The 13,857-nt window shown below is 39.4% G+C and overlaps 1 protein-coding gene across 3 annotated transcripts in view; it reads right to left on the minus strand.

The window, feature by feature from the left end:
• Positions 1–13,857, minus strand: part of LOC113161994 (protein sidekick-1) — a 209,043-nt gene that overhangs the window by 42,298 nt on the left and 152,888 nt on the right. For all 3 annotated transcript variants that reach the window (XM_026359906.2, XM_026359905.2, XM_026359908.2), the window contains 5 exons: positions 11,080–11,261; positions 7,396–7,511; positions 4,181–4,376; positions 3,192–3,290; positions 1,901–2,092 (listed from right to left, as the gene is read on the minus strand). In XM_026359906.2, coding sequence (XP_026215691.1) covers positions 1,901–2,092; positions 3,192–3,290; positions 4,181–4,376; positions 7,396–7,511; positions 11,080–11,261 — 785 coding nt within the window. The remainder of the gene's footprint in view (positions 1–1,900; positions 2,093–3,191; positions 3,291–4,180; positions 4,377–7,395; positions 7,512–11,079; positions 11,262–13,857) is intronic.

The raw sequence follows: 13,857 nt of genomic DNA on the forward strand, positions 1-13,857 counted from the left end.
AATGCTCAGGAAGAGTATTTAGACAGTAACTCTCTTCATCACCTTGCAAATGGTTCACAATTGAAAGCCAAATGGCCCCATATCAATAACTGGATAAAAAACAATTGGAAATCAACTAATTCAGAGTGAATAGTGGCTTCAGCTAGATTCAAACAGAGAACTTCCCTGAATTTGATCCACAACTAGGAACCAGAAGACGCATGCTATTTTCTCCTGGTGCAGATTTTTTTCCTTTTAGTTATCCTGGAATAAATCTGTTGGAATAATAATAAATGTTTTATGCACACTTCAACCAGAACTAAATATTCCAATGAAAGGTTCACAACTCAATCTTTCAAATGCCACATACAATTTATAACTGGCTGTAAACAGAACTCTTCACTGACAGCTGTTGAATTGAATTGGCACTGGTTTGGCAGGAGCCTCATGTGACAACTGTTCTGGAAACACCACCTAAAAACGTGATTTTTATGAGGACCTTAACAAATGGAATATACAACATCTTTGTTTTTTTAAAGAAGTCATTGCTTTAAATGATCTCACTCAATCACAACACTTCAGTCCTTCTTTTCAACCACTTCTCCTCACACAGATCCATTAATACTTGGCGTTTTTGGATTGTGTCCCTGCTCTGGTGTGATCTTCTCTAATCCATCTAATTTCTGCTGGAGCATCACCAGGACCATATTTGCTGAACATGGCAGAAAACAGATCTGTAAAGCTGTTGTGTGTTAAATCAAAGGCTGTATGTTGTAACACATCAGTATACAGACATCAGACATCAGACATCAGACATCAAACACATTATGTAGGAATATGTGAAGAGATTTGTATTGTAAAAGCTCCATATAACATAACTGGATCCAGTTATTACGGAAACAGAGCAACATTTTTTCTGAATTCAGCGACTTACATGTGTGCAACAAAAGACAAATTATAGCTATCAGCTAACATTGCTCTGTAAGTGCATGCTGCAAACTTGTAAGGGTTATAATGTGGAAATGTTGATATCAGCTGCCTTGCTCAGATGAATGACAAAATTCTCTCAACTCCATGAATACATGAATAAATAAACGACAAGTATCTATGCTCGGTGGATCTCTCTCTTTCTCTCTCTCCTACTCTGTCTCTGCTCATTCTTTGGCTCTTCTTCCTAATCTTCAGTCCTCCGTCTTTCCTTCAGTCTTTTGCTTTCATGAATTAATGAACAACCTCTGAATCTAAGAACTGTCTGTATCTATCTTGCTTTCACTCTTTCTGCTTTTATTCATAAATTAGTAATCAGAAAATGTTAGGACAAAAATCCTGCTGCATAAAGCGGGTTTTCTCTGCTCTCAGTCCATTTTTGAGTGACTTTGGTCTCCTGTTCTTTGGAGATTGCATTTTCTTGTGTTCTCTGTTCTTCCCTCATTATGTTTCTCTATCTGTTCTCTCTTCTTCAGTCATGTTCTTTGATTGTCTCTTGCTTTCTCTCTCCCATCACTGCATTCCACCACTTTACCATTTGCAGTTAATCAGTTCTAATAATGATTACAACTTGGCCTTGGTCCAATCATACAAACTCACACACACACACACACACACAAGCATGGTGTGCACATGGTAGACACACAGAAATAAACCGTGCACTTCACTATTCTCTAAGATGGTGTAAATGTGGGTGTAAATGCGGACTGTTGTGTGTGACTGTGTATGTGAATGTGTGTGCTCGTTGTGTGGGTGATGATTCATGGATGCACAGTAACAGTCACTTATCAGCCTGAGGAAAGACAAAGGCATCGTAAGAGCTCATCAGTCATATTTACTCCGCCACATAGACACAAGAAAAAATCTTTTTTAACATCTACTTTTCCCAACCCCACTGCATGTGTATGTACTTGACTGTGTGCATTTATTGTACCTGGTGGGACGCCAGTGGAGATGGTTGAGGATGTGACCACTCCCCGTCCTGCAGCCGTGAGTGCTGCCACTTGTAGCGTGTAGACGGTGGTGGAGGTGAGGCCGGTCACCTGGTACTGCAGAGTGGAGTTGGACAGAGAACGTTCCTCACGACTTGACTCCACGTCAGAGACTTCCCACCACAACACGTAGCCTGCAGGGTGCGAAACACACACTGGGTTAATAAAGGTGTGTATACATGTGAGCAGACATGTAGACAGTTACACACACGAACAAGCACATGCACTTACACATAATGAGAGTTACAGAGCCAAAAAATGAGGAGGAGAGTGCAGGAGGGATAACTACAGTCAAAAATCCCTGTCTGTCCCTTTACATCTTCACAGTCATGCATCACACTCCACCACCTTCAAATGTGTGTGTGTGTGAGAGAGGCCAGTTGTGTGTAAAGCCCCAGAGAGAGTGAATGGTCCCTCATCTGTCTCCCTGCTCACCAGGTGCTGGATGAAAAGCAGGTTGAGGAGAAAAGAGTAAATGTGCAAGGTGACCTTGATTGAATAACCAGTTTCCCACTCCTCTGAGTGTGGAAGTCGACTGTGAAGGCACCGCAGCCTTGTGCTGTTAAGACTGTGGTCTTTTGTTGGTGCCTGATGAATGTTGAACATGATGCAGTCATGTCAGCACTCAGGCACACACAAGGCAGCGTAATCGCTTAACTCACAGCAGCTTGTTGTGTTCACCAGCCCCATTGTCTAACAGAGCCATGGAGGAGCTGAGGCAAAATGAACTGTAGGGGGTGAGTGCCTTGAGGCCTGTGATGCGCCACACAAACAACACCCAGGGTGTTGGGAGGCGTGGGATGAAGGCATGTTGGAGTTAATACATGAAGACAAGCTGAAGAGAGAAAAGATTATCTGATGATGAATCTGTTGCATACAAACACAGTGGAGTGGAGAACGCTGAACAAACTGTAGAAGTTTTAGAGTTTCTTCTCAACTGCTGCTTGTCTTATAAGGTGATGATTTGTCCTCCTGAGAAGAATGCTTTTTAATTAGAAACAATAGGCAAATTATCCCTAATCAATGTGCGTTTTACTTTCTAGTAAGAACACATTAACTCAACCTAAGTTAATCTTCCCTCATCACAACTGTTAATTGGACTGAAAATAACATGTTAGAATGAAAGTTTCTTGATTATAGAAGGATGATGGATGTGGTGGAGGAGATCTGTGTCAGACTCTTTAGAGTTCTGGGACATGCTTGGAGTTATACTGTAAATTATGTCACTCGTACCAGTTATGATGCCGTTCTTGTCTTCAGGCTCTGACCAGCTGACTCTGAGTGATGTGTCCAAGATTTCAGTGAAGCTCAGGTGGCGAACAGGTCCAGGCGCTGAATAAAACATCACACATAAGATAATACTGGTCATATTTTGACTATTTCAACAGTAATGTGTGCTTTAGATTTCATACTCTCACTGCATGCAGTCTCACACACACACCCACCCACACCCATGCAGGCTATGCAGCCCATTACCTGCTGTTCTTCAACTTCACACACCACCTCCTAATCACATCTGCATTGACCACCACACACGCACACTCAGGTGCCTGTCGTTTCTCATTTCATCCATGGCTCTCTAACCCCTATCCGTGCAGAGCGATTAAGCTATTCATCTGAGACATTCAATAACACTCACCACCCCCACCCCCAACCCACACTCACACACACACAAGCAAAAAGCCATCATCAAGCAAGAATTACACCCACCGTTAACCCTGCAACACACCGAACATCCAATCAATACCTCTCTGTGTCTGTGCATACGTGTGTGAGTGCATGTGTGTGTGTGTACACATGGCTTCTAATATCCCTTTCCCACTCAATAATTGCTAGAAGTAATAATTGCTTGTCTATGTGCCTATAGCTATTTTGTTTATTTGATGGTACGACTGTGTGCATGTGTACTTGCAACTGGGAGTGGCAGCTATTATGTTTATACATGGAACAGTAGGCTATAAATACCAGTATGCTTCAAAACATATGAATCAATAAGGTGGTGGTGAAGGGAAAACTATAAACAAAAAGATTAAAAAGGAGAGAAAATCAAGTAAGAGTTAGAGAGGAAACAGGGGGTGTTGGTGTACAGATATTGCACACAGCTGTGCATCACATTGCTAGAAACAGCTGGAGCTACATATTGTAATAGTCAATTCTCTTTTATTATTATTCAGAGGAGAGTGTGATAGACCACTTGTTGTGTTGTGTGTGTGAGTACTCACTGTCTTCGTGTGTCTGCAGCAGGGTGGGTGGGCTGCGAGGGCCGTCTCCAGGTGTTGTGAAGCAGAGGGTGGAGCCAAAATACCAGGTGAATTTCTTGAGTCCGCTGACTAAACCTGTGTGCCGTGAGCCGGGATAGTCTGGGGTGATGGTTACTACAGTAAAGTCCTCTGGCGACTGCTCTGGCCAGACCAGCAGCTGTGTTAAGTGAAAAAAATGGTTGCGTTGACATCTGAAGTTATAAGCACACCACACAGTGTGTTATTTTAACTGTTTGGTGGCTCTAAAGTGTTAGTTTCAGATCACAAAATTCAAATCAGTCAGACTCTATTTATGAAAAAACTTGTTTGCACTATAGTATGGACTATGGTGAATCTTTTCAAATAACGTTAAGACCCAAGGGCTTTTTTGTCATTAAAGTTTAAAATTGCTTCTAGTCCTATTTACAAATTTATCAGAATAGTAAAACAATAATCTCCCCCGGAAAAAAAAAAAATCTTCATTTTAAACATGTTCACATTTAAGTAGTTATTTACGTATGAATATATCACTTAACATAATGCCTGCTAGCAGGCCATTATCAGTCATACCATCATCTGAGGACAAACACGAAGTTTGAATTCCTAACGAAAGGTTAATTTGTATTATTGTGAGACTCGATTTATATTCAGAACCGCAGCAGTCGGGGTTCCATTAGTGCTTCAGCCATTAAAACAAACGGCGAAGAGTATATACTTACATATTGGTAATGAGAGATAAGCCATGGGCTACACTGTCGTATGTGTATGTAGATACATCTACTAGACTATTTCCCCTTTCTTCCTGTTTACGCTGCACTCAGTAAATAACAACAGTAACCAACTGCTTGTTGTGGGCAGTGTCACTGATGCCATACAGTGTACAACCCGCACCAGTGTAATTTTCTCCACACTCTGTGCAATATAAATTTCTGTTATTACTGTACATGGGCAGCCTACAATTTTAAGAGAGCACATAGTCTTAAAAACACTTCTCTTGTTGCCAAAAGCATTTTGGAATAATGACTTGAAACTGCATGACTGTAGTCAATTAATGTAAACTTTTAAACTGACAGCGTTCTTTTAAACTCTACATCTGTGAGTGATGTAAAATGGTGATTAATAAGTGTTCACTGTGGCCTGAAGTTTAAATGTATGCTTGAATGCTTATTATAGTACAGAGGGAGAAGTAAATGAGTGAATGAGAGACTTGCTAAGAGGGCTGCAGTTGTTATTAATATGTTTATTTAGTTAATATGGTTCTTCCCAGTTAACCATGTTGGGTTTTGGGGCATTGCAGAGTGTGTCAGCACATTAACGCAACATTCATTAATACACAAAAGTGGGATAACAGTAATGAAAAAAGGCTCAAGAAAAAAGGGAGAAATCTTGAAAATTACACAGTAAATGCTGTTCCACAGAACAGGCTGCTACTGTCTGCATTAGGAACCCAATCAAAAATACTTATGGCTATCCTATTAGGAAAAAGCCAGTGATACCAGAGACAGTTGAGTGGCTGCTTTAAACTCTGCCTAAAGCGTGCTGCTCTGCACCCAGTTTGTCACGGTAAAATAAGGTTTTCTATTGTAATTTATTATCAGCACAGTACAGTTTGGGTGCAATAAAAGAGTGCTGATCTGGCACCCTTGAGCATCTGATGCTAGTCCACTTTTAAACAGTGCTGGGCAGATTGGTTCTGCTGTTGCTATAGTAACATGTGCATTCTGAACCAGACTGCAATGGAAATCCAAAGTGTGCTGGAGAACGCATACGGTCCTTAGACGAACTGGGCCTGGAGCATAGACAGCGCAACACTACAGAGCACTGTGGAAACATCACAGTGAGGGGATGCTGCCACAGGTTTTACCTCCGGTCCAGGGCAAAATACTTTGTACAGGTATTTCACAGACAGACAGTTTCAAGGACATTGATATGGAAGACACGACACAAGTCTGAGGAGGCTCTTTCGTTTTCACACCAGCAATCAGTTTTGAGCTATATTGTTAAGGGTATTGTACATAATCACTGATCTGTGGGGGGGTGAAATTAGATGAGGCTTTGCTTCATATCCTCATTTAATTAATATCATTATCTACTGTCCTCTAACCAGCACTACACCCCCGAAGACTCCTGTGTGCAACATCACTGAAAGGCTCTATCAATTCAGTGTGGTAGAGCCTGGTATATAGGGATAACATCAGAGAGCCACATCAAACAGAGAGAAAGCCATATAGTATTTATCAACCAACAAAGACACTCACAAACACACACACACACACAGACCCAGTGACGCACAGCACGAATGTGATGTGTTTTCTTTGTCATGTTAATCAGTTCCTTAGGGGTTGGTTGCCACTGTGAAGAATAAATCACATACTAGAACTAGTACATATACTGTAGATCACTTGCACTTTTCAATCCTTCGTTCTCACCCTGCTCCTATTATCCTGCTCACAGGATTCTTTATTATTATCTTTTATTTCTCTCCAGACCCTTTCTCTTATTTTCTAAACACCTTCTTCTTTTTCCAAATTTAATCCTCTCTTTTCTTCAATACCTCACTACCCTCGACTTGGGTACATTTATCGGTAAACAAGAGCAAGGCAGCACATCCTGGGACATGACCTTTGAGTTTAAGTCCAAAAGACTTTTTCACAAAATTTACTCAGACACCTACACAAAAATGAGTAGGCGTTAAACTGTTAAACTGGTGAATAAAATGTGGTGAAAAGCCCAGATAAATTGATTTTTACAGATTCTCTTTTGGAGTGTGCTTAAAAATGGATTCCATCCATGGATTTTCAGACTCATTCTCTCAGTATGATTAAAATGTATGTTAATGATATTAGTTATGGTCTTATCTGAAATACTATTTATTTGAAGGACAGAGTGTGGACACATGTTGAAGTGTCCCGGGTCAAGAAACGATTTACTACAAACGATTTACTCAGGGGGATAAATAAAGTATCAATTATTATTCATTTCTATTTTGAATATCCTGGAAGGGAAAAACATAAAAGACTGTGAGAACAAACATTTATAAAATTTTTAAAAGAGGTATTTTGTGGTAGAAATAATAAATCAGGCATTGGTATAAATTAGAATTTGTTGAGTTGAAAGGTTGATCAATAATATTTGAACACAAAGTTATTTTACTTGTAAAACACACACACACACACACACATGGATGAAATGATTACCTTGTATCCCTGGTTGATGCCATTAATAAACTGCTGAGGTGGAGGATTCCATGTGAAGCGGATGGTAGTCGAGTTGATAGCTACAACTTCCACTTCCTGCGGAGGTGCTGTGGGAACTAAACACAGATGCACATCATATTTAGACGCAATGGGTTCACAAGGAGGAAGAGGAAGAGTAAGGATGCTCACATGCACTGGAAAAAACAATTAGGAGACACAGAGAAGCTCTGAGAAGAATTAAACAGCTTTCTGAGTGCTTTTACAACAGCTAGTGGTTTAAATACCTTTTACAGCATCACACTTCAATATTTCATTTCATATTTTTATTAAAAAATTCTGCTAAGCCTGCAAAAGGAAAATGCCAAAGCGGCCCTTCTGTTCTTTGCTGCAAAATGACCTAATTTCTCAAATTCATCCCATTGATCATATTTTGCATTTATGCATTTTGCATATTATTAACTTACAAATGAAAGTGAGATTAGTGTACTGACCCACCAGTGACTTGACTCTGAACAATAGTAGCTCATGAAAAAAAGCTAAAATGAAAAATTAAATCTATTAAGCCCTTTAGTCAGTGACATTGAGAGGCCAGACTGCGGTCACGGAAATTTATTTGCCCCGATTTTGTGACTCAGTCCTGTAGATACATTATTTCCCTTTCACTAAACAAGCAGCTCTGCCAACCTTCATTTCCTGTGATGATTTATTAATGAAATATACAATGGATTAGATAAAAGAAATCTTGACATCTGATCTGTATTAATATTTAACTTACAACAACTTAGCTTGGTCAATATGAAAACAGCGGAGGCCAGAATATCCTGCTTTTTAGCTATTTATATCCAAAAGTTTCAAAATCGCTGAATCCCACTATCCTATCTCCCACTTCCTGTTATTAGGAACGCAATGCACTCTACTGCTACTTCTTTCAAACCCTACACTGCCACTTTGCAATATAGGCTTTCTATTTAAAAAAGTTTCAAGCTAAAACTGAAATAACTCAGGATCAGGCCATCAGGATTATTTATTTAAACTTTGAAAATCTCCCTCTACAGCTACAGAGCACAAACAACTATTTCTACAAGGTGCACTGAACTGAACTGAACCTCACGTGGTAGCAGTGGAGTACCCTTTTAACATACTATCAATGGACAAAATCCCTACATACTATTTTTATAACTGTGGCACACATGCATTAAAAGTATGCATTACTTTAACTGTGTTGTACAAAAAGCATGCAGACCATCTATATTGCACGTCATGCTACAATCTACTGTATAATCTTTGGGCTTTCTGTTTAAATTGAACCACAGTTCACAGATTCATTAATAAATATTTGAGAATAAGCAGTCAAAACAACAACAACAACAACAACAACAACAACAACAACAACAACAACAGTAAAGTCTGTTTAAACTCTGTATAAACTTGGCCATGGTATTCGTCAACTACTGAGACAGAGAAGACAGTGTCGAGAGATATGATAAGAAACATCTGACATAAGACGCATTGTGATTACATATTTTTTCAAGCTCTCTTTTTTCAGTCTCATTTATTTTTCATATATTTTATTTTTATTTTTCCATGTCAGTGTATCAGAGTGTCCTACATATGAATCTATGAGACCAGCTGGTCAGTGGAAGAAAGAGGTTTATAACAACATTAAAGGCAGAAGAGAGGCAGAGTGTTGCTGTGAAATGTGTGTGCACGTGTGTTCGAGTGTGTTTGTTTGTGGGCACGCTATGGTGATTAAACTGTAAGGGGTTTATGCTCATGCTAGGAAGCTCCAGTGTGATAATGCACTGCTGCATGATGGGAATGCCCTTTACATTTTATATTTGAGCCAAACAGGCCAGATGACACACAGACACACACTGAGTGGTGCAAACAGAAAACATAACAAAGACTAGTGAAAAACGGATGTTAAGTCATAGTGAGAGAAAGCCAGCCGCAGAATGAGAAGACAGAGAGGGAGACAAAGATTAATTTGTGTTAAAGATTCGCCCCCTGCGCAGTGCTGCGTGCACTCCTGGGGACCGACTTCTAACCCCTCGCAGCTCAGCTACAGATAAAACACTAAACTATGTCCTCTGGGGAGATCTTAGTATGCGAGTATGTGAGAGAGTGGGAAAAGAGCAACGTTATCAGAGTCGAACACCGCGTTCATCCACTTCCTCTCCAAAATCGTGAGAGACAGAAAATGTCCAATCAATCGCAGCCACTCCCCTTAAACCACATTAGAATAATTAATGAGCCCAACTCCCTCTACTGAGTCTATAAAACTGTCCTGAACTCTTGTAATAATATCTGTGAGTTTTATGAGCGTGTGTGAGTGTATGTGTGTGTGTGGAGCAGCTGATCTTTAATAATGATAATTTACTACTGGAATAAAAGTCAGGAAGAGAAGAGCACGTGTTTAAAGAAGATTTACCCCAACAACTACTTCCTCTCATCTCCCTTACAGTCTTCAGCTACATTCTTCCGTTTTCACAACCACTTCAGTGATTTACGTTTGAGAGAGATGAAAGTGTCCCTCTGTGCAGCTATGTTTATTACAATAAACGCACTATTATGTGAAATATATTTACAGGGCAATAGACACGCTTTCGCAATGAGCCCTCCGCACATCCCAAGGTGCTCTTTGGCTAAAGGGAAGACCTAGTTGATCCAACATGTCCTGGGTTGCCTTCAGGGCCATCTCCAAGTTGGTTAAAGCTGGTAAGCCTTTGAGGGGAAGCCTCAGGGGTGACTTTAAGCTAGATCTGAAATACATCAACTGGCTCCTCTCAAAACTGAGTTCCTCATCTTGTCATTGAGAGTAAAGTTTTCCAGCCTGCGGAGGTACCTCATTGCAGCTGCCTGTAACTGTGATGTGAGTTGTTTGATCACTACCCCAAAAAGCAAAAAGAGGTGAGGATGGTGTATTTAGTATTATTACAACGCAAAGTCAGGATAGAAAGGTTTGTGTGTACTGTGGAGTATATGATTTTAGAGATGTGAGAGCCTGCACAATTCCCTCTGGCACCTCATCTCTAAAATTCACATAAAAAGCAAATATTTGGCAGGAAAAGTTTTCTATAAGAAAAGTGCTGGGAAACTGGGAAAGAGGAAGGTGAAATGCTCTTTAAAAAATGTCTTTATTTATTTATCGATAATCTAAATGAGTCTTTGAAATAATAAATAACAATATATATCCTAGTGTATTAATAACTAACTTATTAATACACTCACACTATAAATCCAGCAAAGATTGCGGTAAAGACAACAATACATAAAAGAGAAACTGCTGCTCTCAACATTCAAATCATCAAATAATCAACTACAAATATATTAATAGATTTATTTGACCACCACAAAACCACTTCCAGCTCCAGAGTTTCTCACACACATTTGCCTTTATATAATTTAATAACAGAGAAGAAACCTATCTGCATTTCATATGGGAATGCCAAGATGTGAAGTGTTTCTGGTCCAAAATAGCAGGGGGGGAGGACCATTACTGCAGTAATTACTTTAATGTACTTCAAAAGATAATGCAACTAAATTGTCCTATGTAAGAATACTAATGTTACTAGTGTTCAGTAATATGAGGATCAACATAATGTTCCACAATAACTTGGAATATTTGCTGTGCCCTTCATGAGTGAGAAATAAAACTTTGTGTGTGTGTGCATCTTTACTCACCTCCCTGCAGAGTGTACTCTGTGACAGGGCTGCTGTAGACACCTAAGCCTGCTCCAGTGTATGCAGCCACCTGGATCTGGTATTGTGTCCAGATGATCAGATCTTTCAGCAGACAGTAGTTAGTCTCTGGGCTGCTGATGTTCTTCTCCTGGTAGTCCCCTGGTAGCCCTGCCAGACGGTATCTACACACATACGAAAACAAAAACACTTGTAAGTACATGGATGTGGATTGGTACGGGGTTTTGGCTTGTTTGTCAGGTGGTTTAATAATTCTCCCATTATTTTAACTGTTACTGTTATAATTAGAGTTTTTTAAAACAACAGTCAGATGCTCATATGGGCATCAAAAGAGATTTTACTTGCTGTAATCACTGTGCCATGATACACCCCATCGTAAAGCCCCAACAATGGGCAATGTATTGGCACAAAGTGGGCTTCATCAGTCTGAGTTGATCAAATAAAGGGAACAGCAAGAGTTTCAATTTAATATTATCTCTTTGTGTTTCCCTTAACTTGCATTGAAAACAAAGAAACAAACTGTAGTACTGTACTAAAAGGCTGAAACTTTGAATTTTACTGAATATGAGTTTAAATGAAAGGAAGAAAATTGTAAAAATGTTCTTTATTAAACTACACTTAATACAAATTAGCGTGTAAACGATATATACCTATACCACTCTGTATCCTTCATGTTGGCCATCTGAGAGGCAGAAGAACCGTGTTGAAGGATTTTCTCTTGTTGTGGACACTTGAATCACGTCAGAATGAAAAAAAGTCCAATACCAGGTAGAATTTCCTTGAAAGGTGCACCTCCAAGGACTTCGCTTTGGTACATGTGATATTAATGTCACTTTAAAGTGACATTAAATATGGCCCAACTACATAGGGAAGTGTAATACAGCTTAGATATTGTACACATGTGAATGAACTAATGTTTCCGTTGTTTGGAGCCTATTCACTGTAACAGGATATTTTCCAACACTTCACCGGCTGAGTCAGCTCCCCATCACACATGCATACTGTACACACACAAAAACAGCAACACACTCATACACACAAATGCAGATATGACATGCAGACTGACGGGGATCTCTGTAGTGAAGAGGAGATAACCCCTTTCTCCTATCTCTCCACCTGACACACTGACACTCATACTGGAGGAGGTGGGACAAAGTGATGGAGAAGAGAAAGTGGGAGAAGGACAAAGGGAGGAGGAAAGAGCAAGGGCCTGCCAGTTGTCATAACGAGGAGAGAAGATAATCCAGAGGGGAGGGCAGGAAGAGGTAAAGCTCTATATCCCGTAAAGCTGAAATGATACAGTGGAGATGTACGAGTATCCATTTCTATTTTCAGCTGATTTCTGAAGTGGTGGCAGATAACACACTGAATCAGGATAAAGACCTGATAACTTCTACTGCAATTATATGCAAATTTGTGTGAGGCAGCTGATGGCAGTCTGATTACACACAGTGTGTCCCACTTTAGGTACATATCAAAGTGTAGGACAGAGAACCAAGGGCAGCCAGAGTATCTGTAAAGAGCACTTGTGTCTGTGTGTGAAAGTGTGCGAGAGACAGAAAGTAGGAGAGACAACAAGGAAGGGATGTTTCTGCATGTCGTAACTGATTAACAATTATTTTTATTAGCCATTAATCTCTCAGTTACTGTGATAATTGTTTAGTCCATAAAAACTCAGAACATAATTAAAAACACAATCACAATTTTGCAGTTATTTCCTTGGTAATGATGATTTTAATGTTCAGGATTGTTGAGATGTGTTTTGTAAGTTAGAAAACATCAAACGATCCAATCACTGATAAACATCGATCACTGATAACATCGATCTCTGATAAACATCGATCACTGATAAACATCGATCACTGATAAACATCGATCACTGATAACATCGATCACTGATAAACATCGATCACTGATAAACATCGATCTCTGATAAACATCGATCACTGATAACATCGATAACTGATAAACATCGATCACTGATAAACATCGATCACTGATAACATCGATAACTGATAAACATCGATCTCTGATAAACATCGATCACTGATAACATCGATAACTGATAAACATCGATCACTGATAAACATCGATCTCTGATAAACATCGATCACTGATAACATCGATAACTGATAAACATCGATCTCTGATAAACATCGATCACTGATAACATCGATAACTGATAAACATCGATCACTGATAAACATCGATCACTGATAAACATCGATAACTGATAAACATCGATCTCTGATAACATCGATCTCTGATAACATCGATCACTGATAAACATCGATCACTGATAAACATCGATCACTGATAACATCGATAACTGATAAACATCGATCACTGATAACATCGATAACTGATAAACATCGATCACTGATAAACATCGATCACTGATAAACATCGATCACTGATAACATCGATCACTGATAACATCGATAACTGATAAACATCGATCACTGATAAACATCGATCACTGATAACATCGATCTCTGATAAACATCGATCACTGATAAACATCGATCACTGATAACATCGATCTCTGATAAACATCGATCACTGATAAACATCGATCTCTGATAAACATCGATCACTGATAAACATCGATCACTGATAAACATCGATCTCTGATAAACATCGATCACTGATAACATCGATAACTGATAAACATCGATCTCTGATAAACATCGATCTCTGATAAACATCGATCACTGATAACATCGATAACTGATAAACATCGATCTCTGATAAACATCG

The sequence above is a fragment of the Anabas testudineus genome, chromosome 1 (assembly GCF_900324465.2).
Source record: "Anabas testudineus chromosome 1, fAnaTes1.2, whole genome shotgun sequence".
NCBI classification, from domain to species: Eukaryota; Metazoa; Chordata; class Actinopteri; order Anabantiformes; family Anabantidae; genus Anabas; species Anabas testudineus.